Source organism: Patagioenas fasciata, chromosome 7, assembly GCF_037038585.1.
Source record: "Patagioenas fasciata isolate bPatFas1 chromosome 7, bPatFas1.hap1, whole genome shotgun sequence".
Classification (NCBI taxonomy): Eukaryota; Metazoa; Chordata; class Aves; order Columbiformes; family Columbidae; genus Patagioenas; species Patagioenas fasciata.
In genome coordinates, this window is record NC_092526.1 from 14,790,083 (window position 1) to 14,817,434 (window position 27,352).

General features: G+C 38.2%; 1 protein-coding gene across 4 annotated transcripts in view; it reads left to right on the forward strand.

Moving 5' to 3' along the window:
* CNTNAP5 (contactin associated protein family member 5) overlaps positions 1-27,352 on the forward strand; it is a 272,016-nt gene that overhangs the window by 139,256 nt on the left and 105,408 nt on the right. For all 4 annotated transcript variants that reach the window (XM_071810877.1, XM_065840744.2, XM_065840745.2 and 1 more), the window contains 4 exons: positions 5,636-5,900; positions 8,561-8,710; positions 9,823-9,994; positions 26,073-26,179. In XM_071810877.1, coding sequence (XP_071666978.1) covers positions 5,636-5,900; positions 8,561-8,710; positions 9,823-9,994; positions 26,073-26,179 — 694 coding nt within the window. The remainder of the gene's footprint in view (positions 1-5,635; positions 5,901-8,560; positions 8,711-9,822; positions 9,995-26,072; positions 26,180-27,352) is intronic.

Here is a 27,352-nt window from a genome sequence, read left to right on the forward strand (position 1 = left end):
AGCTTTTTATGTTTTTTTTCTGTCTTCATGTCTGCTCTCTGGATCTTCAGACAGGTTTCCTTCATACGCTGCCTTCACCGTGGTGTAGTAATAAATTCTATATAAACAGCATTCATTTTAAGGTCCCATTTTATTCTTGTTGAACAGTATAAGGAGGTTGTTTCGAATCAAATGTGTCATCTCAGTCAAGGTCTTGAAATAAAGTCTGTTTAAATGATAGTTTTCACATTGATTTCAGTAGGCTTTGTCTACAATTCCAAAGACTTTCAGTCTGTAAATATTTAATCCACCCTCTCCCTGCAATATTAAACTCTCCTTTTCTTGATATAGAAGTTTATTTGTGTTAGGATTTTGATAGTTGTGATGACCATAAGTGAAGTAAGTCTTTGGGGGAGAGAGTCTATATTTTCTTGTAAGACTAGTTGACATGTGTGGGGAAAAAAAGACACGCTTCTGAGCAAACAAGGCCTTTCTGAGAGTCATCAGCTTTCAGCAAATTACAGGTTAGAAATAGTTGTTCAGAGTTTAATTTATTACATTATCTGGATAGTCAAAATGAGTGAATAGGGCCCTTAGTACCTGCTGAGCGAAGGACGATCTTTCAAGGCAGGAGGTGATAAGACTGTAAGTCCTTGTAGGAGAGCAAGAAAGATGGCTAATAATTGTCGTAGGAGTTAGCAGGGAGTAAGGAAAATAGGGGAGAATGTAATTTGCTGTAAATCTGAGGTTTAAATGTCTTTTTCTAAGGTTTTAATGCAGTTGCTGGGACCCTGGGAACTGCTTGTTACTTGGCTGCCCAGCATAACAGAAAGGAGCAAGCTGACCCCATCACAGTCAAGAGCCTGCAATGCCCTGCTCCAGCAGGGGGATTGGACTAGATGATCTTTCGAGGTCCCTTCCAATCCCTAACATTCTGTGATTCTGTGTGCAGTTTATACCAACAATTTAGGCTGGTGCTGTGCTAGGATACACAGATGATTGGACTTGAAGAAAATCTGATAACGATAACTAATTAAAAAAAAGCTGATAAGAATTGCTTTCTATGCACTTTTCTATTTTAACGTAGAAGTAGGTCTGTTTTAATAATAATAATAATACTAATAAAAAATCTCCTTGCAGCTGTGTTTTGTTCCATGTAATAAAACCTAATAAGCTGCAGATCAGGATACCTTGCACTGGAACAAAAATTCTGCTTGGATTATACTAATTTGTCAGTTTGATCTAGGACATCTATCTTATTCATTTCTGGTAAGGTGAATTTGAAAGGCTGGCTTTATTTCTGCTTCTTGTTCAAAGGAAGGAAAATATTAAACACGCTGAATTTCTTTTGTGTTTCCTCTTGTGCTCTTTTTTTTCCTTTTCCCGTCTCTCTGAGAAATGATGTATGATTTTTTTTTTTTTTTCCAAATTAGCTCTCTATCTGTTGCCATCTTTTGTCAGCAACTCTTAGCTATTGTACCATATAATGAAACAATAATATACAGTTACTATGGGCGTGAAAATGGTAAAATGCTTTGTTCAACTTCTGTCCAGTGACATAGCTTAGGAGTCAGAAATAAAGAACATCCAGAAATCTCTAGCCAAGCATCTCATGGTTGATTATGTCATGTTGACAATGCCTTTTCAAAGCATTTATTTTTTTTGGTTTTTTTTAATGCTACTTTTTCCACACAGGGACATTATCTAGTTAACTTTTTATCAACATACATGATACCTACAGTGACTAAAAACAGGGCTGCTCTCTGTCACAAAGGTATGTTCATTTCGGTTAAACTTGGATCGTGAAAGCTTTCAGATATCCATGATGAAATTTTGCTCAGAGAAAGACAAACCCATCTCAGTAGAGGAACTTCTCTTAAAGTATGAGCCCTGCCCTCAGGATGGGCTAGTTGCTGACTCAGTGGACTAGTCCTAGCTCAAGTAACGCCATGGGTCTTGGTGCTCCCGCATTCTCTTTGACATCAGTTTGCACCGGTATGTCAGTAGGCTGGGGCTGGTATATCACTTTGTTTTACATTCTGTTCAATGCTTAGCAATGTCTTGAGAAGTACTTGAAATCTACGTGGGTCTCCTAACATCTGTTCTGCTTGGGGTAGTTCATTTAAAAATGGGATTTAGAGGAACCTCTTCCATTCTTACAATTCAGCTGCACAGACCTGAATTACAATCTTTCATTTTATCCTTTTAAAATTGCATCAGAGGTCACCTTTTTCCTCTGTTGCTCTCTTTGCAAATTTGTCTGCAACCTCAGTCTCTTCATAGATAAAAATAGTCCTCCAGTTTCCAAGCTGGAGATATTCTTGCCAGTTTACCCACATTTGTATTTCAGCCAGGCCTGGGATTTTAGTTCCCTTAACTGTCATATGAAATCTTCCTTTCCAGCCCTCTGCAGAAAACAAGATATCCTTTTTATTGGATAGATTGATTAATGAGGAAAGTAAGTGTCCACTTGATCCTCTAACCTGCAGGAAGAATGAGAGCTCAGAAATACTCATTTATTGTTCTTCCTGTTCAAGCTGTGGTCTTGGCTGTTGTCCTTTGGTAGGCTAAATGTTGAGGATTTCAGTTCAGCTGTCAGTTTGAATAGTTTCCCAAGTACACATTACCTTTGATTAGTATTCTCTGAGAGCGAGGGGGATGTATAGAAAACTTCTCAACAATTGCCCTGACTGTGGTGCTGTAGCAGCCTTCTATCTTAATTCAACAGTGTGTAATACAACATGAAGAAAGGCCAGAAAAGACTGAAATGGTTCATTAAAGTTATAAAGGTTTTACTGATGTCCTGCAGAAGTCACTGGAAAGACTCCAGTCAGTTTTGGATGAGGCTTATGGCTCAGAGGATTTTCTGTGTAATCCACTTTTATCCTCATCACTTAGCGACTGTGTTCTTCCATTCTCTTTTTAATAGGAAAGGCTCCGATTCTTCCTTCAAATGCTGTAACATGTTGTCACCTGTTCATTCAACATCTTACTTGAATAAGAACCACCTCTGCAACCATACCCTGCCTGCAGAAATCTAGGGTGCTTGCACTTTTTTTGAGACAAGTGTCATGGCAGTCAGTGAAAACAATGCAAATATCTCCATTGCATTTCTAAGTTCAGAAGGTTTCTCTTGTATGAACACTAAGAAATGTTTTGGAAATATTTCACTGCTTATTAGAGGAGTCATTAATCAGTCTGGAGATGATGGACTCAATGGGATTCTCAAACATCACATGATAGTGGGAGTTCCAGCAGCTGGGTAGAGCTGAACATCTCCTATATTTTCTCTAGGGATTAGACTCTTCTTATCCTATTTCCTAGCCAATGATGTTTTACTTTCCGGTTAAAACTGGGTTCAGTTGTAAAATCAAGTGTCTGCCAGAAGTCTTCTGTGAACCCTGGAGAGTTCCAGAACTGCTTCCAATTAAAACAAAATACTCCTGATCAGATGCAGGTTTAGGAGAAGCTGTTATGTGTGTATTAGATCTGCAAATGTCTTACTACTTTGTGTGAAGTTACTTGCATCAGTGTAAATGTCTAAAATTCCAAAGAAAATTTGTCATCAGTATTTTAAATATCTAAACCTTTAAAAAGCTCTAGAGAAAGTTAAGAATACTTGTTTATATCACTGCAGTTGGCTCTCTTTGTTTTCTGTAATTTGTCATTAATTCAATGGAAATAGAACAGCAGTAACAAAAAAAAAAAGGCCCATGGAATCTCTTATGCAAGCAAAGCCCATCAAGTAGTAGAAACATTTAAAAGGTTGAGAACAAATTCTTCTTCTACTTCCCACTTGGCTAATGTTAAGTTTGCTTAAACTTTGGATTATATCACAAGACTCATTCTAATTTTATATACCCATCAACACCTTTTGCCATTGCAAAATCTGTTACATAGCATTCTGCACCGAACAGGGCAGGAAATATGTAAATGGCTTGACATACCTATATATCTATCAAGGATTGTTTTATCCAGTGATAACTTTGTCTTTCTGGCACTTCATTTATTTTTCATCTTCAAATAAAGACTAGAAAGACATTTGAAAGTGATAGGAAACAGTTCCATCAGCTGTCTGAGATTTCAGAGAGGAATTCCCCAAGCACTGTGCAACTTCCTACACATCCATCAAGAACTGTTCATTATACTTATCCTGTTAGAGTGAGGTAGCAACTCTGATGAGACGCCGTACTATGGAGAAAGCCTTTTACTCCAATGGCTTTATCAGATTCCAGTTGGTATTTTACAAAGCAGCCTAGTTGAAAGCAAGCTGGCTGCAACAGTCTCCTGGAGTAGCTTTGGAAGACATGGCTCCTTAAGTGTGTCTGAGCTTGTCAAGGTTTTATTGCATAGTTTGAATGACCTGGTTGGGTAGGTTACAGTAGATGAACAAAGCAATGGAGTAATTTCATCTACAAACTACAGTGGTACATGCTTGTACAGATTCTACTGGTTGCTTTGAGTAAATGTGCTGAACTTCTGGGCAAATAACACCATGGATTTCAGGGCTGAATGAATGAAGTAATCAGTTAAGTTTGCCATTGAAATAGTGTTGTATTTCATCATGCTTGCCGAATATGTAATGTTTTAATAATTCCTCACAATGTGCCTGGGAAACCAGGAGACCTAGAACTGGCCAGGAAATCTCACTATAGTTTCATTCCACTAGAAGTACTGTGTTCAAGTGACTTTTTCTTTGGATTTTCTTATGAATTTTGAAATAATTTCAGAACAATTATTTTTAATTATTTGTATTATTATTCTTAAGTGAACTTTTATTATTTTAATTAGCACAAGGCTGCGTCACTTTGGGTAAAATAAAACATAAACAGTACTGCTACTGCAAATTATCTGTTGAATATTTGAAATAAACTTAGGCAACTTGCCTCTTGTTTGGTCCCATGTAGTAGAATGAAGTAGATAAGAGATTTTTTACTTTTAAGGTTGTGCAGTGTTGGTGTAAATGAGCAAAATAATACTGTCATCAGTGGCTGCATTTTGGCTCATATTTAGAAAAAAAATCTAGTCTGTTCATTAGGATTCGTGTGCATTGGAGAATGTTTTATTTTTTCACTTGCACATTGCCTTGTTCACACTCCTGTAGTCCTGTCAGTGCAGAACTAACACACAACATTAGTATCATAACCTGCAGCTCATGAAGTTTCAAGCAAACTTGCGATTCCTTAATTGTCAGTTCCTGAAGTAACATAGATCTGAATGAATTTGATTTTATTGATATAAAGCTAAATTTGAACTTGAAATGAAAGGAGCTGGGAAATGCAAAGCAGATGCGGCCACGTGGAGATGGTCTGTCTGGGCTACCAAATGAGCCCTTCTGCACCTAGGCATGGTCTTGATAGAGGACACTTGGACATGTTTAAATCCTTCTAAGAATTAAGGTTTTGGTTTTTTATTCCACTTCCCCTATTTAGGGTTCAAGTAAAATTTTGAAGTCAGATGTTTTTTTCCCAGGATGGACAGATACATTTTGTAATAAATTCCAAAGATTTGTGTCTGAATAACAATACCTATTTCAACCTTGAGGGCCATTAGAAACCCCATGAGCTTATTTAACTATAGATGTATTTGGATGTCTGGAAACAAAAACAAACAGAAAAAAGCCATGTTGATAACGTTTGATTTTTATTATTTGCAGGGGAACGTGACCTTTTCCTGCTCAGAACCACAAATTGTTCCTATCACCTTCATCAGTGCCAGTCGAAGCTACTTGTTACTACCCGGCACTCCTCAAATTGATGGTTTGTCAGTCAGCTTCCAGTTTCGAACATGGAATAAAGACGGCTTACTTCTGTTCACCAAATTGTCTGAAAATTCAGGACCTCTCTTGGTTTACCTCCATAGTGGGAGACTGACACTGCTTATTCAGAAAGAGACAGAGAACCCAGTGGAAATCAATGAAGGTACTTCAGTTTTGTCTACTCTCATCTGTACCCCTCTAGAATACAAAGGTGCAACCCCACAGGATAAAAGGATGGTGAAATAAGGAAGGACCCAATCTTTCTTTCTCTTCTCGAATTTTCTTTTGCTTTTCAGTAGTAGAATCACTCTGTGCGTCTTGAGGTAGATCTAAGCATGGAAAACCAGCATCCTGAGATCTCCAGACTCAGTCTACCTGACAATTATTTCAGCCTCTGTATTCTTAAACAGTCACACTAAATTTTCTTCAGTCAGGTCACATGAAGACCTTCCTGCTACCTGTCCTCAGATTGTGCGGAAGTCAGCTGGGAAGCAACTCAGCTGCTGCACCATTCCCCAGCACAAGTCAAGGCACCTTCAGAGCTGATTTGCTTCCTCTGAAGCAAATCTCCCATTGTGCTCTGTTCAGAAGAGAGACTTGACCATTGGCTTCCTCTCCTCACAATAGCTCGCTGGCCTTCTCAGCCAGTCTGCCAGCTGCTTTGTGCAGCTGGCGGGATGTGAGAGGGTGAAATGGGATTGCCTCTCTGACCTAACATTCGGAGGTAATTGCTTGTAAACACTTAGCAGAATACCTATGCATTGGCTCCCAGAGAAAACAGGGATACAATTTCAGACTGTACAACAAAGGCAGGGCCAGAGTGTCCCAGCTGCTGTCCCAGTATGACCTATATAAGCCATGCTGGCATCTCAAACAGAAACATTCTTAGTCCAGGCCTTCTGTGGATCCCTTGCTGCTCTACCGGGTGGGAGACAGGGAAATTTTCTGCATGTGTTGAACACTCGGTTTCCAAAGGTGGATAAGTAATAGACTGATGGAATTGAGGTGGAACTATATAATAATAATAGTATTTTCTAAAAGAGCAGCTGTTTAAAAATATGTAATATTAAAATATTCCCAATACAGACTAAAAGAGGGCAGATGTGTCTATTAAAAGAAGCAGAGATAAAATCTGAGAGTTGTGAAAGCAGAGATGTTCCATATGTGTGTTTCATTCCCCTTTGCAGTATAAAATGAGGCAGACCTGTATCTATCCTTGTTCATGCAGATTGTTATAGCCTTAGCTTGCTACAAATGAATGCTGAAAACTGACTTTCCAGCCTTTATTGCAATCCTAATTAAATTGTTGACAAAGCTGAGACCATGTCAATATTTGGTTGGGTGTATTTGTTTTTATGTAGTTCTGAAATCATGAACCTGAGCCCAGCCTTTGGTGCTATCTAAAACATTGCCAACTGCCTACTTACACAGGAAAAATATGCAGAAATTGCAAGTGCCATGTTCTGCAGATGTCAGGTACTCACAATAAACTCCTATTTGATCAAGAATGGACCTATTTCTGCCCCAAATGGGACGTATTTTGTTTTGACATCTTTTCAAACTTCAGCAACATATTTCACTTCAAAATGGACTTGTTCTAGCTGAAAAATCATCTTTTTTTTTTTTTTTTTCCCCTCCTGGGAAGCTGGCATCTTATTCTATGGATATTGTGCATGTGTTAACAGCCATTACTGTGAAAATTGTCTCAATTTCAAATTCATAATGAAATGGTTTTTCATATACATAACACCCACAATTTTTTTTATTTTCTTTTAAACTGTTCTCACACCTCTTTGTGTCACAAAGTGCTCGTTTGTTTTTATTTTCTGAAAGCTACAGTTACAAAAAATATTCCTCTAGTGAGGGGAGTAAATACTAGTTGTCTGTTCCTGGTCTCAGTGACTCCAGCCTAAGGGCAGTGTATTTTGAACTGTAATTAAGTTATTTTTGGTCTGCACCACTGTGTGCGAGCTCAGGCGCTTGCCCACTGATTTTTCATGGCTGTCAGACAGAGGATGTGGAATTTCTTTGTAGCTGTGTGGTGTTATTCAAGAGCCACAAGATGCAACACTGATTTTCAGAATAAGGAGACAGAGAGGTTATTTCCCCCCTTTGCACAAGTGTCTAGAAGAGAAAGAGGCTACCCAGTACCGTAATCGCTCATGTACCTTCATAGATTCCTGGTCAGAGCAACAACCCCAGCTCTCACAAGATCCATGTCAAAATCCAATATAGAAAGGCCATCAGCCTTCAATAGGTACAACCATCAATAAGACTGCATGCTACCTTAGTGCTGAAGGGTTTTAAGAAACACAGATCCTACTGATGCCTACTGGGGTTTGTTGGGTTTCATATTAAAGCCTGAGAGAGGATATGACTGTCTCACTGAATCTAATCCTCTGCAATCTCAGGCATGTGTTTCATCGGAGAAGCTCAATAGAGACCTTCTCTGAAGACTCCTGTGAGCTATGAGCATTTACCAACAGATTGAAAATAAGACATAAACATCCACAAAATGGTAGTAATTGCTACCAGTAAGACAAAGGGCCCTGATAGCTTGGTGAGTGCCTGCAGTACCAGAAGCAGGTTAGATTAAAATGTGAGATGACAGTCTTACTTACTCTCAAAAGCTTGCTGCTTCATTGGCCTTTTCTTCTATGCCAGTTTTTTGTCGAAAGGCAATGCATACTTTTCAGCTGCCAGTTTTCCCTGTTCTGGGGGCAGCTGCATGTTTGTAGTCACAAGTTGAAAGCAAAGGAAGGTTTGAAGAACTCTGTTGTCTCTGGCACCTCTTTTTCACTCTTTGTACTTGATTTTTGCCAGGAACAAATCTCCATGATGGGCTTTGGCATTCTGTTAACATCAATGCCAGAAGACATCGCATTACCCTGACGCTGGATAACAATGCTGCCACTGCTAGCCATGCAACCACAGTCTCCAGGATCTACTCTGGGAATAGCTACTATTTTGGAGGTAAGTTGTTTCATACAGATGCAGGACACATTTTTATGATTCGGATCCTTGGGTGCTCACCATTGAGATCTCCCCAGGTGCACTCTGTTTGCAGCTAAGAGAAAATTTGTAATTATTGATTTTAGATACCTATTGAGTTTTAGTGCATACAGTGCTGTGAGAAGATCAACCCTGGCAGAGAGAGAATGAGCGGAACTGCTAACACGGCTGTGAAAGTGGACTATTAGTAGTGGTAACCAATGGGTACCTATATCTGGTTAGCAAAACATGGAAAAGCTGCATAGCTGTATTAGCCACAGGTGGTTTTTTTCTAGGTAAAAGGCCTGAGGACTATTAGCATTATTAATATTCCTGTAAATATCACTGTCCTGATCAGGCTCAGTGATTTAGACTTCAGAGCTTAATTGACATATGGCTCAGATCTACAAAGGTATTTAGGTACTGGGCTCCCAAGGAAATTGATGTAGATTTAGTTAAATTTTGAAAATTGAAAGAACAGTCTTGAAAAATATTACCTTCTGCTTTTTGCCGTGCAAGCATTAATTTAAATAAAGAGATTGTCATAAACTATCATATTTTTATCTAATATATTTCTGTGTAGTGCTTACCACAGTGAGGCTCTGATCTCAATGAACCCTCTGAATACAACACTGAGGATGCACAGGAGTCTTTGGATCTCGGGGCTGTCCAAATACTGAGAAGCTCAAAATAGAAATGGTTTTCTTACTTGCTGTCCACAGGATTTCATCCTTTTATTCTGTGCATTGTCTCAGCATCAGAATTTAACCCATAATGATTTTACAGTTAGCACAGCTTTTTGATGAGAATCAGTTGCTATTAACTGTGGAGTGTAAAGAAGATGAAAAAAAGTCACATTTTGTTTTTGCTTAGCCCATGCTAAAATCTCATATTCTGATTCCTATAGCTGCTCTTTCTTTCTTTTTTTTTTTTTTTTTTTCCCTTACTGGGGGATTTATAACACAGAAGGTTATGTAGCGCAAGGAATAAAAACATTTGGAATAATGAGCCTCTGAGTTCTTGCACCAGGAAATCCCAGCAGGAATAGATGAACATTCCAATATTCTTCTCCACCTTTTATCTTTTTCCCACAGGGTGCCCTGACAATTTCACCGATTCCCAATGTTTAAATCCCATTACTGCTTTTCAAGGCTGTATGAGGCTCATCTTTATTGATAACCAGCCCAAGGACCTCATTTTAGTTCAGCAAGGCTCCCTGGGGAATTTTAGTGATTTACACATGGATCTGTGTGGCATCAAAGACAGGTAATTATTGTTTCCTCTTTCTTGTATTTGTTCTTTTTTCCATCATAGTGGTTTATAAATTCAGGTTGCTTTAAGTGAAAATTCTAATCTGCCAACATTATGGATATTAGGCATAACAGAGCTACTAATATAAAATATCATAGCGAAGATAGGAGGACTGTAGGGGAAATGGTTTCAATTACGTGAGGGTCTCTTCACGTTGACTTGTAGGAAATAGAGTATGCAAATTTAATCAAAATACAGATTGGTGAAAGGAATAAATTTTATGCATAAACAACATTTGATTGCTTTGAAGTTTTAGATGGAAATGAAAGAGAAGAAAAAATTATTTGATTCATCAGAACATGTTATCCCCTTAATATCCTATCTGTTTTTGCTTAAGTAGATAATTTGCAATTTTTCTTATTAGCCATTACAGCATAGCATGTTAATAATGAAGATATGGTGCACCTCATACAACATACTGCCCATTCAGTAAGATGATATAATGATTAAATGGTCTATATGAAAGACACATTTCAGTTTAAAAACTGATCTGAATCCTTCCTGAGCTGAAACCTGAGAGGAAAACCTGATTTTCTCATAAAAGCAGAGACGAAATAAGCCACCAATCGAAGTATTTCATAATTTCTCATTTGCTTCCTATGGATTTTTAGTGTCTAAATATTTCCAAATTATATCTGCAAATGTGTACTTTGAAGTTAGTATGTGGAATAATAGACTCTGTGTTTATTTTTTTTTTTTTTAATCTAGCTAAGATCTGAAAAATGAAAATGCAACTGATGGAAAATATAATGTGCTTGGGATAGTTAAGAGAATAGTAAGGTTGCTTTTGGAAATGTTGTAAAAGCTTAAGCATTTAATGTATTTGTTTCAGACATGTTGGTTAGAGAGATCTCTACTATTGTTTAGTGTAGGAGGGATCAGCCTGCTGTGGCTGTGATCTTTTGAAAAGTGAGCATAATCTCTGTTATGTGAGACCTTCATGCTCATCTTTGCATGTTCATGTTTGTTAACTTGTACAGAGACAATACTGACTCTGCTGATCAAACCTGTTTCCATGTTTAACAATGACTGAATTCAGGGGGACATAATTTCACAGTTGGTGTACCTGAAATGGTAGATGGAATCGGTAACACTGATTTAACAAAAAGAAGTAAAATGTAAACTTTCCTGAGAATTAAGTGAAAGAAAACATTTTGCTCTTTTCTTGGAAAAACAGATGCTTTAAGATCCAGTGAACCACTCAAAGGGAACTTTTATATTTCTATTTTGGAACAAAAGAGAAATGTTATGACGTAGAGGTGCTATGGGTCATTGTCACCAGGTCTAGGCTAGAATCTATGGTTCTACTGCAAGTGTCTTTCTCATCTTCAGTGTCCCAAGGATGACAAGCATCAGTCTGTGATCATACCACACAATCACCTAGGGCAAGGATCCAAACATAATAAAAATCATGGCACTTTACAAAATCGTTGCCTTGAATATATTCCACATCTAAACATAAATTATTCATTTTCTAATGAAGATTAAAGCACTCTCTTCCAGTGTGGTTCTCTGGATATCCTTAAATTTATTTGTCTGTACTATGTGATATAGGTAGATCTATAGTAGTTATTATCTGTAATAGTTAAGGTCATATGTTAGATTTTATTTACCTAGATCATATAGTAGATACGATGACAAAAGCAGAGTAGATTAAAAAAAAAGGAAAAAAAAAAGTTACAATGGGCAAAAGTGATTCTCTTATGGTTGGAGTTGGTATATCAGTGGAGGTGCCCTGAAGGGGAAGAGAGAAGCCTGCAGTAAGGGAAGGCATTGGGCTCAAGGTCAGAAATTCCCTTCATCATGGAAGGATGAGAGCCTCAGTGGTGCCATGGAGGCTGCAGCTTTCTCCTTCAGTGAAACACCCTGTGCTCTCTCTCCCTGTCTGAGAATTCCAATAACTGTGCTGAAGCTGTTTTGCATGGAAGGAGGAAAGTTTTTTGGATTTTTTTTTTTTTGTCTGAATCATTTTATACACATTTTATACATTTGGGGCATAGACTTGAGGGAGGTTAAATCTACAGAACAGATTTCAGGAAATTACAAAAGCTGTTCAAAGTTTCACAGGGTAAAGTACTATTGCAGTACTGAAGTCAGGAGTGGTCATAGCAAGAAGGGACAGCTGGAAAGAGGCATGAAATTCAAAGAAAATAAGGAAAATACAGACAAGAGAGAAATCTTTTGTGATATTTTGCAAACACAATTGATGCTAAGAAAGTGGCTGAGCTGGAGAAAGCCTGAACAAGAAAGTATTTGTGGTGTGTGTGCTTCCTAACCACTTCTGAAGATTTTAGGTTCTGCAAGCCTATACAATGGCATAATTGGTTAGGAGAAACTATACATGGAAAGTCTAGGAGAACAGGAGATTTGAATTAAATCCTAAAAACTTATTGCTGTCTAATCTGCACAGTGTACCCTTGAGTATATTTTCAAATCTGGTTCAAATTGGTTCATTTCACAAAACGTCTGACACTTCCAATCACTGTAATTCAGCTATTCACTGTAGTTCCGCTAGTGTTCTATATCAGTGCAGCTCTGGACTACTGGAAAGTTGGTATCTGGCTCCAGGCGTGCAATATCCAGCTGCTCGTTCTCCCTATAAAAGGAGTGTTAAGATTCTGTAAAAGCATCTTCTTAGAGAAATGCGATCTCCTCTTTCTTAATTATAAGATTTATTGCTGTGTGCACTGTAAAGCATGTGTTTTTGTAATTTTTAACGCATGTGAGAATTTTTTCTCTTAATTAACATGTAAATGGGACATTAGTCTTAGTTATCTAAGCAAAAAACCTCTTTTGAGGAATATGCTGCTATTTAGAAAGCAGTTGATTTGTTACAGGCTGGGGGGCCAAACTTATTTAGACCTGGGCTCTTGAAAGCAGTAGTTAGGCAGCTCACTGCACTCAAGTCTCTCCTAAAAAGAGAATTAGTGACTTTGTTTTGAGAGGTAGTAAACAGGACTACTATTGATGCCTGCAGTATGCTTTTGAGAGAGAATCTAATTGTGTGCATATTATGCACACTCACAGACATACCCCAGGATTCACTGTATAAAGCAATGAGTCTCTCTTAATTTAAATTGACCCATCTGAGGGACTAAGCCTTAATATCTCATCAGATCTTATCTCTAGTATTTGGACTATTGGTGCACTCAAGTGAATTTTCCATGAATGCCTTCATCTCCCTGTATTTGTTATTTCCATACTTCTGTAAGTATTTCTCAGGAAATAAGTGCCCTGTCACTAGACAAAGAGTTCACACCAAAAATGGCTATCTCTTGTATGGATATAGAGTTTTGCCTTCTTTCCATTTGATAGCTAGGGAGACAGTGCCAAGTGAAAATAATTTTGCAGACACAAGTGAACTTGATCCTGTTACCAACTCTGCTTTGAGCAGGGGACTCTTGCCAGAGACCTCCAGAGGCTCTGTGCAGCCTCACTGATCCTGTGAATGAGGCCACCCACTAACTGCTCTGGTCCTGGCTGAGTGGACAGTTCAGGATGTACCTGAGAGAGCTGGGATTAGCAGATAACACACAGAAAACTAATGTCTCCTGTGTTTTCAGTAGGATGTTAAGATATTGTACAGTCTGGATTTGAACACAGCAATATGGACTGTCCTGATGATGGAAGAAGGCTAGTTAGCACCATCTATTAAGAGATTGCCTGTTTCTAGCCCTCAGCTACAGTACTAGCATCATTAATGTTCCTACTTGTGCATTTGGAGTTGCCTCTGATTTGCCATCCTCTTGCACGATATCTACAAGTTGTCCTTGGGTGGCACATCCTGTGCAAGGAGAGGCTTCCCCGACCTGTTCATATCAGAGCTGTGTTGTCTCCCCAAGCCCAGAAAAGTAGTGATGTATTCCCTTCTTCATCTTCTTCAAGAAAAACTGTTCCTGCAAACTGTTCCAAATGCCTCATGGAACAGGAAAGCAGAATCTGTAGGAGGAAGCATCCTGTAGTGACGCATTGGTAGGACTCTTGGCATTATCCCTACTGCCTGCCCACTGGTAATCCAGCTAACCATTTTTTTTTCTTTTGTTTGTAGTATGTATATTTGCTGTGATTTTCCAAATGCTCAGTCTTTTTTGAGGATGTTGCAGCATGGTGCTTGCACCGCTCCTGTTATAAAGTGTTAGAGGTCATACCTGCCTTCAATGAATTTATCACAATTCCAATGAGAGGTAAAGGAAAATTGAGACAATATCCTGTTAAGCTATGGAGGTCCACTCCATATTTAAAAGGAAGTTGATTTAATTTTATCCCTTTTTATTGTTGCTTTTTCAGAATTTCTGCTTGGTAAGGAGTGCAGGGGCACATCAAGGATTGTTTGCTATACACTGAATTAAGTCAGAAATAGAATTTCTTACAACGTGCTGGCATTTCCCCTCTATGGCATGGTACAGAGTAGAATGTAGCAAGGCAGAGATGTCTGGAAGCGAAGCTGTCAGTAAGTCTGTGGATTCATAGACTTCTTGCTGGAGAGGGAAAGAGATATCTTTGAGTAGCTATGCAGTCTTTTGGAGCAGTATAGGTACTATGTTCACTATATCTGACCAAACGCCATCTGGCATATGCCCAAACAAATAAATGTAAGCTCTCTTTGAATTTCTTTTTTCTTCAGAGTGATATAGATTAAACTAATGGCTACAGGGAATGTATAGCCCTCACTCCTGGTGTTTTGCACTGTAAATATTTTTGGGAAGGAAGGCATCTTCTGGGCGTGACATATTAAACATAAAATCTTCCAGCAGAAAGCCTGAGCAGTAAGAAAGTCTAATGAAAACAGAATAATGCTTTGTGTCTTTGGCCCTTAATTGTAGGGAGGACATCAGAGTCAAGGGATGGTAGCAAACAGCATAAGAAATTCATTTGCTTCTCATAGATGCTGTAAATCAGAAGGGATTCACTCTCTTGAGCTCCACAAAGTCTCTAGCTTTAAGCGTATGGCTAGGATCCCTGTCCTTCATCTGCAGGTAGCATGTTAGGGGCTTTACACCTACGAGCTGAAAAGACTTTCTTAAGTACTTTTGGTTTTGAAAGAAAAAAACAATGAAACAAACCTACCACAACAGGATGTGTTTTTTTTCCTAATAGTGTCTTTGCTCATGCATTTCCCTCCTCAGTATTTTAAAGACTTCTTGACCCTGTCAAACAGCATCCTAGAAATGGGTTATGGATGTGGTTACGGAAACTTCTTACTCAGCAGGGTAAGAAATCGCAGCTGCATCTAGTGTAGCAGGCAGCTGGGCTGGCAGAGAGCCCTTCTTTCAGTCATTTTAACACTGATGAAAGGCACAAGGCTGCTGTCTCTAGGGGTGCCAGTGTTTCCCTTCCCTAGCTAGCATGTGCATGTGACAGAATGCAGAGTTGAGTCTTACTCCTTCTCAAACTGACAAATTCTAACCTGTTTCTTCAGGATAATGGTAACAAAAGTATTGGTTTGTCTAGTGATAATATTGATTCTCTAACCTGGGGTTTATTCAGTGCTGTGATAAGCCATAAACTTAGATCAGTTGCTATTTTCTTCTTGCAGTGTTTTCCCTTGTTGGCTTAGAAGGGAAACATGCTTGCTGCCATTCTCCTGATCTAAGCAGGACCCCTGCACCATAACATTGATACCAAAATACCAAGCTCTTAGCATATAAAGCCTTTGTTTTAAAACTTGGGGCAACTGGCAGTTCTACAAATCTCGAAATACAAAAGAGATCTAGTGAGCAAAACAGGTGAGCAAATGTGCTCAAGTGAAGAACAGCAGGGAATGAGCATAACTTGTGAAGTAAACACGAGCCAGGGTTGCCACTTGGTATTTTCCTGTCCTAGGTTAAATAACATTATTGTTCTAAATTTCTGGTGTTTACAAACGTATTTAGAGCCTGATGTCTTTCTTGAATGGCCCTGTCTATATGAAAAGACACAAATAGGTCTAGAAAGCACCCCCTGCAAAGAAAGATTGATTAAGCTCTGTTTCTTTAACCAGAAAAGAGGTTGCTGAAGGATGGCAGCATAATGGTCTTCAGGTGGTAAAAGGCTGCTGCAGTGCAGAAGGAAATAATCTTTTCTGACCTGGATGTATGGGAAAGCAGCTATGGTATAGATCGCCTGAGAAGACCGTAAAGTCTCTGTCATTGAAAGGCTTTCAGAATAGTTTAGATGAGCCTGTGAGAAATGGCAGACACAGGTACAGGTGATCCTGCCTTGTGATGTGAGCATGGACTAAGTGATCTTCTGAGTTCCCTCCAGCTCTGTGCAGTTCTGCTGCATTCATTCAGGCTTCTCCTCCAGATGGAACAGCTGTGTCTTGTTCTTTAGGGGTTCTGAAATGTCAACAATAATAACACTGTTTGGGGGGGGGGGGGAGGGGGAAGAAAAAAAAAGAAAATACATTCAGGAATTCAGCTCAGGATTTCTCATACCTGTGAGAATGTTCATTTGGTAGATATATCTCTCAGACATTCCTAAAGCACTGCTGTGGTAGGCAGTAGGGACAATGTAGTCAATAGGTATCTTTTTTTTTTTTTCCTTTACCTGAGTTGAATATCTTAAGTTTGAAGTGTAAGAAAATGGGGGAGAAGGAAGAACACATTCTACTCATTGGTCACTTCCATTATTTGCTTTTTGCTTCTAACAATGCATAATTCATTTTTACAACTGCAGGATGAAGCTCTGGGATTGCAGAATTTATTGCCATGTTTTTCTTGGATTTTCTTTGCATATTCCATGATGTCTAGAGTTCAGCTCAGGATGTATATTTTTCTTTGATGAACAGTAACTTGATTCTCTTGTACTTGGCTCACTATTTTCACAAGATCTGGTGACTTCTTGGATTTGAGGTGTTTGTTTCTCTTTCAAATGTGGTCAAAATGAGGGTGAGGAGTTTGTAAGCTGTTAGGAGGAGGCAGGGACTCAGGCACTGGATAACAGGGAACATCTTTCCCTTAGTAAATCAAACTAACAACTGTGTGTTGAACCCTTCACAACCTCTGTTTCAGTTGCTGAAGTACAAATCCAGTTGGATGTATTCACTGACCTCTGCCTTGGCCTGACCAGCCCTTTCCAAGAAGTGCATCCTCTCTGGGCCACTCCGAGGTGATGCTGTGTGCAGCTCTGACTACAAGAGTCTGTCATTCAGCCCTCACTGCTGTTTCTAAAACTGACACTCTATTCTTTTGTGTGCCAGAAACTGTTCTCTACAAGAGTAGATTAAATAAACTAGGACTCTTCAGCCTGGAGAAGAGAGAGCTAGGCAGGGTTGTGCGATGAAGAACAGCATGAAGGCAGTAAATAATAAACAAGAATTTCCTGTTTCTTACAAAAAATCTTACGTTGCATCAAATTGGATGTTGTTAGACACTGTAGAGGTCAAATATGAAGGAAAAAGCCAGTAAGACTTACATGAATTCGTAAGCCACAGATTGCTGGAAGCTGGCAAAGTGTTCAGTGGGATGCTCTTAGACTTATTTCATCAGCATCTTTGCTGTGACACTGTCAGAGTGAGGAAATTGGAGGAGAGGCACTGTTGATCTCAAGAGAAGTCTGGAGGGAGGTGATAATCTAAGGATTAGGAAACCCAAGTTTATTACTGTTTTAAAAACATCCTTTTCATTGTGGACAATTCTTTGTACCTCTGTTGTTCAAAACCAAAATATGTTTTGTCATAGCAGTGTTAATCTCAAAACACAGTGGAATCTGATTTTGAATTTTACTAAGTACTAATTCTTTCTGCACTGTGTTGTTTTTTACATAGCAATGGAATAGTGGGGGTGTGGGTCTGTGTGTGGGCAAACAATGGAAGGTATAGCCTGGGGAAAATTCAGACAGCTTCTCATTTAAAAATAAATTAAATGGGTAGGAAAACAAATATGCAGATGCTGAGAAGTTGGCCACACTGTTGAGAAGCTCTGGGAATTCCCATTCAGCAGTTGGCTGGAATGCCAGATTTTGGGACTAGAAATACTAGCATCAGTCCTGAAGCTGACTTGGTTGTTTGCTGTGTTGGCAACCCTTTCAGAGAATAGATGCAGGAATATGGGCACAAGAGATACTGCAGCTCAAGAGTTGCCATGGATATTATGAAAATGTGCCAGAAAATCATTAAACTTAGTCCAGAAACACTGTAGATTTCCAGCCCTTCATCATAAGACACAGATGTTCCCTTTGGGCTGAGCAAGGCTGTTACAGCAGATGGACCCCTTAGAATACAGCAGCAAGGGCTGCAGTGTTGCCTGCAGCCCAAAGGCATTGGTTGATTAATCTCATCCACTTCTTGAATACCGTGGGACAAACTGCTTTGCAGTGTTAATCACAGAGAAGAAAATTCCATTTCCAGGACTTCTTGCACACTGTGTGTACAGAAAGAAGTAAGATCTGATGTGGTTTCCTCCAAACTCTGTAAAGAGGATTGCTTAGGATTTGTTGCAGTTGACATAGCTTGTGCCAAACAGCCTTCTTTAAGGGGAAACCTGGCCTCGTTTTCCTCTGACTTGACACCTCTCATGGAAATATTCTTCTTTGTCTTGTGAGATGGTGCCAGACAAATGGTTGCTTCCACCAGGCTTTTGAGATACTTCCTTTGATGTATCACATGCTCTTAAGACACAGACTTAATGATGATGTTGGTTATATTAATGGTCTTGAACTCCTCAACCCCCACCACAAAGGATGTAGTATTTAAGTATAGCAGTGATAGACAAACCTCTGTTAAGGAGCCTGCAATTTCATGGGATTCTGCTGTTCCTGCCAGGGCTGAAATAGTTTGAAATTGTTTACTTTTTGGTAGCAAAGTTTGCCTGGTCAGCAGTAGGGCTAAGGCAGTTGCAGAAGCATGATGTTGTACACCTACTGTTATGGTGTTGTTTTATACACCATTTGTGCTTGTGTATATGAGGCTAAGTTGTCTTGGGATTAAATAAAGCCATTTATGAGCTGAAACTGTCAGTATTTGTAAATGAACTATAAGGGTAGTCAAAGCCTGCTTTCCTTTAGGCTTGGATTCACACGAATGCATAGATAAATGAATACGTTTCTCTCCCTGTCTACAACTGCTAGGGTTCTTTAATCTGATTGCTGCTGTTCATGTTGATTTTGCGCTGATGAAGCTTTGACGGGGTTGTCCTATTTTTACTTGGCTGGCACCCTGCCCTCACTATAGCAAATACTGACAGTACTTGTCAAGGACAACACTGGGAACTTCAGTTCCCTTAAGTGACCTGGTGGAGGGGGAAAGAAAAAAATAAATCATACTGAATCCACCTTGGTAGATGGACGGATGGAGCATCTTGTGGGACATCCTGGGAATTCTAGAGATTTCCAATGAAGAATGCAAACCTGATCTCAGGTATTTTCTTATGAATCCTGGCAGTGTTTCATCTCTGTAGCATCAGCAGGCAGACACAAGCACACACTGCTATTGCTGTCCTTATTAAACCAAGATTCATTTGCATATTTAAATTCTCCTAGCAAATACAAGTGGAGAGAGCAGTGTGTGGTATACATAATAATCACTGCAATGGGATTGGTGTTAACAGCTTAACAAATTAGGGAGAAGCATATTGAGTTGATTCATGAGTTTGCTTCCCTGTACTACTTGAGCTATAGAGCACAGATAGTGTCCTTAGTCCCTATCCTATTAAAACCCATGTTTCATCTGTGAAAATTTGTCATAACATTTTCTTGATAAATTAGCTTAAAGTGTTCTTTTTTCTTATTAAATAGAGCCAACCTTGTAAAAGCTATGTTATACCTACTTCCTTTGTAGATTCAATTAGATTTTACTATTTATTTTTATTTGTAAGAAATAATAATAATTTTTGACTTTTTTTCCTCCTTTTAGTACTGAACTTAACATTGCTTCATGTGTTGTACTGTCAAAATGGGCCTTTGAAAATTAATTACTACTGCAGGTGAAGGGTGTTAGGATAAATCTGATGAAAGCACAGTCTCTTTTTACATTTCCCAAATCTCCTTTAAGATGTAATGTATACCTTGCAGCAGAAGCCAAACTTTATATATATATATATATATATTTTTTTTTTTTTTTTCCCCAAAGTTGGCCATGGAAATGAGAAAATATGCTGGCTAATTACACCCAGTGAGTTCTAATTTTATTTATTATACCTGGATCTGTTTCTAGAATTGTTCCAATAAAAGCTACATATAGGAGAGGCTGTCCTGCCTAGTTATGAGGATCTGATGGTCCAGGTTAAGACCAACTGCAGAAAGCAGCAAGGCAGGCCCATGAAGGGTGCACTGCTCTATAGAAATATTGTGTTTCATGGAAAAATAAAGACGGGTCCTTCAGATTCATCTGTCACACTCACATCACTGCATCTGAATTGGAGACAGATAATATTTTAATTTAGTTTTGTTCTTTTCTAGTTTTTTGTTTGGTTGGTTTGGTTTGGTTTGGTTTGGTTTGGTTTGGTTTTTTTATGTGAAATATGAAAAGAGTGCTGAATTCAAATCTCACTTACCTGATGCCACTAGAGATCAAGGGCAGTGCTGATCTAGTCCTTTAAAATGTGTTTAGTAAATGCTGTAAGGGGTAACTACAACTACAAAACTCCTTCCTTATGACAGCAATGACTTGTACGTGTGGAAAGATGCTGGAGCTGGAGATGGTTTTTGTCTTTGATACAGAGAGGTGGGACTTCCCAGTAGAGCTGGAGAGGGGCTTTGTCCCACATCAAACCCCTGGGGAGAAGGAAGGCAGTTTGAAGGTTGGTAGGGGGCTACTTAAGTGGCTTTTGGAATCTGACTTGAGTGTGGAATTGAGTTTCTGGGGGCACCTGAATAGAGTTCACCCCCATTACTGCTCCTTTAGAATCAAAATTGATGAGATGAGCAACCCCATGGTAAATTAAAGGCCAGCTACTGGGATGCATGTAGGATATAATATCCTGTCCTTGTTTGTTTGATTTTTGCAGATGGTTTTTCTGCTTTTGCTTTGTAAAATTATGAATTCTAAATGGAACAGCTGTCTGTACAGGATGGTTTATTTGTTTCCCTTTTTTCATTTTCAAATTTATTTATATAAAATCCTTTCTGCTGATGCCAAGCCAAACTGTCAGCACATTTACATCTATTAAAAAATGTAGGTAGTCTAACAACAAAGCAATCAAACCTTTAAAAAATGCCTTTATCTAAGATATATATAGCAGGTTCTTTTCCCTTCACTCCTGCTGATCCCAGCACAACCTCCTCCTGTAGTTCTGTCCCAGCCACATGCCTGAGGGCAGCTGGCATCAACGTCCAGGTCTTCTAAATGTTCATCTCACAGGGGTAAATAATCGCAGAGTCCAAGAACCAAGGTGGCCAACAATGGAAATAATAATAGATTTTAAAAGTTCAGTCATTAATTTTTGCAAATCCCAGAAAGAAAAAAAAAAAAACAAAAAACAAAAAACAAACAAATTTGTGACAAACTATTAAAGTGACAAAGAATGCCACTTTTTTTCTTGAGATAATTTTAAAATGTATTCAGTGTGATAACATAAGTGATTTCTAGCACGGAATAGAAAAAATGTCTTTGTCACATTACTCTTGTTCTGTTTATACTCCATGGCTTCTCATAACATAATAAATTTAGGGAAGAAAAATATAGATGGTGTAAAAAAGAAAAACAATGGAGTATGCTACAACATTTTTTTAAAAGCTGTTGTTCAGTTTTCTAAAGTTGCGAGAGGAGAGAGAAGTTGGAAGGTGTGGTGATGAGAAGCAAATGTGTGCTGAGGAAAACCAAAGATCTAGAGAGTGTTAACTCTTTTGCAGTCTGTCTTAATATTGGTTTTACTTACTCTTTCTCCATTCCTCCCTCTGGTGTGGTTCTTTTCTTCCTTTAGTCAAGGACACCTAGCCCACCATTTTGCCACAAACAGACATCCAGGGGAAAATGAGAGTGGGATGTACTCCAGTGGTAGTCACTTTTCTACTGCTCTGTGATCTGCATTTGTTTTCCCCTTGGTAGAAGCCTGAAGTTGTTACACATTGTCTGTGTAGTAACATTGGCAGTTTTCTCTTCAAAATGCTTGTGTGGTCTCCCCTTGAACCCATTCCTTGTATCCAAAATAATCTTTGGCAAAGCTTTTCACAGATTTATGGCTCAGCAGTGAGGCAAAAACTCATGGTGTTGCAATTGGCCTCCATCTATCGAGTTCAGTGAAAAGACACTGCCACAGAAATACCATGAGTTTCATCATACATTCATGCCTATTATAAGTCATCCCTGTTAATTTATACTTTGTTAATTATACATTAAATAGGTACATGCTGAAATTAAATAAATTTGAGGTAATATTTAGGTAAATACTTCCTTGATAGAAAAACTTCTAAAATTCACGTGTTTTCTGGTTATGGCATTGTTGAGTTTAGGGACTTGGTGGTTGTCTGAAAATAAACATATTTACAGGCTTAATATTGAGGGTATGTGCTCCTTTTTTCTTTCTCTCTCTGATAGTTCTCTTTTTTTCCCCCTCTTCATTTAAGAAGAATAGAGAATGGTGCAGGCAGGATGTGTTGTGCTGACTATAACAAAATCTGAGAGGTGCTTATTTAAATTACCGGGTTTATTTCCAGTCAAGTGTAACGTCAAATGTGTAGAACTCCTTCAGTCTTCCCACTCAAGTAATTTTGTCATTGTTATTTCTTCATCATTCCTATCAAAGGGCCAAATTTTGCCCTCTAACGACTATGCAGTTTGTCCTTTGAATTCAAAGGAACCACACATACATTTTTGGAGGTGAATGTTTCATCTAAGGACAGTGAACACTTTTGTGCAGGCTCTGCATATTGCTCACTTAGATGGCTAAGGTGTGTGTTTTACAGCTTGGCTGAAGGAGGGAAAATTTTATTTGCTTCATTTATTTCTTTATAAGATTCATTCACCATGATATATTCTATGAATTAATCTGGAATCTGGAAGATCAGAGTCCCTGGTCTGTCACAAACTATCTTAGGCAAATCATTAAATTTCGAAGTGTCTCATTTATGATTCTCGCGAAGATTGATTTGTTTGTTCGTTTCAATTGCAAATAGGTCAAGGGCTGCCTGCTGCAAGTTTTTGTTTATGAATCCTTCTGTTATCTTACTGAGATTTTGCTAAAATTGTTTAATACTACTAGAATGCAAATATTAATTGATATTTTAAATTATATGTATTTAAATCCTTCAACAAGAGGATCCAGGACAGTTAGCTAATGGAACAACCTATGATTTATCCTTGCCTTGATTAATTTTAAACATAGCTATTTCTTAATTTTGAGTTCTCTGACAATTAGGATAAATTTTGCTTCTTAGGAAGACACAACTGCTCAGCTAGAATGGGATTATGGTAATTATTAGAGCTGCGAAGAAATTTTGTTTCATAAGCTTTTAGAAGGATTAGTTATCTGACCAAAACCAAGATCGATGTGGTTGGTGCTAATTAAAGCAAATAGACTAAGGAATAAAAAAAGGTTTAATTCTGAATTTATGAATATCATTAAAAGCCTACATGGCTAGTTCGACTTGTGCTTTGTGCATTGTTTGGGGAAAAACAAGTGTCTATATTTATAAGACAAGCAGAAATGAGAAGTGACCTTCAACTTCGTAAAGCCTTTGAAAGGAAACTCTTTTAAGGGAATAAATGCTGCTAAGTCTCTGATATGGGCCTTTGGCAAACCACAAATGACTAGTAATTAGCTCTACTGTACTGGGTTAATTAATAAAAGGTAGCTTAAAGTAGGCAGAAAACATATTTGTCCATTATACTGCTGATGTAAATTAGGATAATAACACAGTAGTGTTCTTTTTACCTCTCCAACAAGCTTCATTAACATCAGATGTTTCTTTTCGTCAGCACCCCTGTGATGTGAATATAACTACTGCTGTTGTGCAGGTGACATAAATGAATGTTTACTACTAAACAGAAGACAATATGCTGAGGGCAAGGGTAGGCACAATCAAAGCACAAATAACAGCAAATCTGTTCTTACAGGCAAAATTCATATATATCACCATAGAGCTGTTAAGACTGCTGTGCTGCTCCCACAGCCTCTGGGACAAAGCTGTTGGGGAGCTACTCATTCAGGGGAGCTGCCACAGTCCTGCTGAGCATAACCAGTCCTGTTCATGCCATCCTGTGGGATGCTCTTGCTTCCCCAAGCATTGACCCAAAGCCTCTAAATATCACTTTACTGTTGCCAAGAGTAGGTGTAACAGCAGAGGGGCTGGGCTGTCACTGTACCAGCAAGGTGTTAGGCTCTGTTACATGATTTCCCAGCATATCATTAAAAGCCAAAATCTCATCCCTTCTTAGACTTTCTGCCCTGTAAAGGTTTCTTTCTTATTTTAGAAACACAGCACTGAAAAAGGCTCCCTGGTGCCCTGGAAAACCAGGCATGCATTTCCCATTCTCTTTTTTCCATTTTGTATTTGTGCCAGAAGTTAGCAGAAGCTGTACCAGATTTTTATAAGACCAATATATCTTATAGTTTTCTTAACAGATGTTACACACAGTTATAAATAACAAATTTCTTGAATTCCATATGTGTCTAATATTTGAATAATGAAATAATGACTATAATAACTAAGCATTAATAAAAATTAATTAATCTTTCATATTCATATTTTATCTGATCTCTATAATTTTATGTGTGATGGTATAAATAATTATCAAGTGAATTCGGGTTCTAGAACAAATCTCAGACTCGCACTTATACAGGCAAGTATGTCTATACATGCACATACTTGCATACAGCATATTGAGGATGAGGTTTGTCTGATAGGCCCCTGTGTGCATAAACAGGTTTCTTTGGGTTGTCCTCAGACTTGGACTCAAGTAAGTTGATTAACACTTGGCTGGTGGGGCTTGGGAGGCTCGTGAAGATTACGGCTGTTAGTGACATACAGGTTTTTTGCTTGCACTCACGAAATGCATTTTAGTTGTTGGGATTCTAGAAGAAACAGGCTGAAAGCCACAGTTAAGGACAGTATGCACACTTGAATGCAGAAACATTTCCTAAGGGTAAGATGAACTACAATAAAATAATGTATTCAGCTGTTATTATACAAATCTAGGTAGCCTCAGTGACTTCCCCACTAACGCTACTGAAAGATGTGGGCCATAAAAAAGGTTTTGAAGCTCAATTTACAGCAAAGCAAACCCTAATGGAGTGCTGGTGTGTATGAAATAAATTGATTGCCTGCTTTCTATCCACCCACCCACCACAATTGAATCAGTGGTATAAACAAGTTACTCATTTTTCAAAAGTCAAACATACAGTGTAAAAGAGATTATCTAATATACAGTAAGGTATTAAAAGGAAAAAAAAAAAAAAGAAAAGGCAAACAATGGAACAATCTCAATTTCCATTTAGGCTGGATTTACACCAATGTAGTTTAGATCATCATTTGCTGCTTGTCCTGGAGATTGAATTTATCTCCCACTGCTTTTGTTTCTTTTCAGTTCCCAAGCTGCATGCTGCTGTATTTCTTTTTTTTCAATAATTTCCTTCACAATAATACTTTAGAGGCATACCAGCTAAAATGAGGAAAAGAGGAGAGAGTACAAAACTCATAATTGAAGCGTATTTTCCTCTCACTTCGGAGATTTTCATGCTGTTTGTGTTGCCACAAATGTAACTCAGCCTAATTTTGATAACAATGATGTCTGTTTAACCAGAGAATAGGGGATTCTCCTTTGAAACAAAATTTCAATAGCATTTTCACATGTTACTCCTCCTCCTCTGTGCTCAGAAAATTTGTGACACTTTAATTGCTAACAAGTGGAGGACAATTGAAATGTTTTTCATTGAGAATGATCTTTACCTACTTGCTGCATACATTAAATGAGGCTGTCTTCAGTGCTCTTATTTGAAGTCAATCATAGATCAAAGGAGTAAAAACTAATTTCAGGTATTATACAGTGATTCAGCCATAGGAAACTCTTGCGTGAATGAGGAATTGAGACAGTATTATAGTTATTTTTTTCAGCACACTATTTTACAGAGAAGTTTATAATTAATTGCATGGGTTTTTTTAAACTGTCTCTAATTAGGTGTTTACCCAACTACTGTGAACATGGAGGAAAATGCACTCAGTCCTGGGCCACATTTTACTGTGATTGTAATGGTACAGACTACATGGGAGCTACTTGTCATAACTGTAAGTAACCCCACTGTTTTCTACTGCAGCTGGTATGTCAAAGTGCACAAACTAGAGAGGAGCTTTGTGAGAGGTCATATTGTATTAAAGGATGTAGCATGTCCTGACATGATTTGAGCAGGTCAAGAATTAAGGCTGGGAATGCCACAGGAATCCATTTGCAAATATGCATGTTTTTTTGACAAATATGTCAGAGAAAACAAAACCAGATTAACTAATTTTCAACTTTTTTTTTTTTCTCACATTATACATTATTTTGAAGCATCTGAAATTCATTTATGTTGCATATACATTGTAGATACTTTTGTTATTAGACATTTAGTTGAATTTAGCTGGGCTGAGCTGGGTGATTTGATTGGGCCTGTATGTCAATTTTGGCACTATGGGATTCAGAGATTTTTAGATCATCCGAAAGTTCATGTTGCAAGAATGCAGTTTTCAACAGTTCACTTTTTTTTTTTTTTTTTCCTGAACTATTATTTAGGCTGCTGCTATTAGCAAGGATACATTATCTGAAACAGTCACAGTACATGAAGTATTCAGCTACTGACATCCACAGCAAAAGAAATATTAAGGTGTTTTAAAGGCGATGGGTTTTTTTGTTTGTTTGTTTGTTTTTAAAGTATCAAACAGCAGAGGCACAGCATGCTGGGAATTCTAATAAAAATAGAGAGAGAAAAGGGAAAACAAAATAAAGCCTGTTCATGCAGCTGACTAAAAGGGAATCAATTAGAAAATGAAGGTAAACTTCCTGTTCCATCACAAGAAATAAATATTTTAAAAGAGTGAGTAAGAATAACAATTCCAGGAATACAAATACAACCACTCCAGCTGTTTGATGAGCACTTGAACCACAGATAGGGTGAGACTGGTGAGAGATACATTTTTTTTCCCCTGTTCAGATAAAAAACAGAAGAGAAGAAAAGGTACTTAGTGGTTTGAAGCTGAGAATATTGGCAGCTGTACTGTAATTCTGGAAACTTCAATAGTCTACTAATTAATGGTGAAATCATTTGTGGTATGGAGTCTACAGCTGGCGGAAGAGAGGTCTATTCATAGCTTCATCACCTGAACTCTATATTATAAGGACAAAGAAAGCTCAGGATTTGATACTGAAATCATGCCAACCATATGAAGGATGGGAAGAAAAATGTTGAATTTACAGTTCTGAAA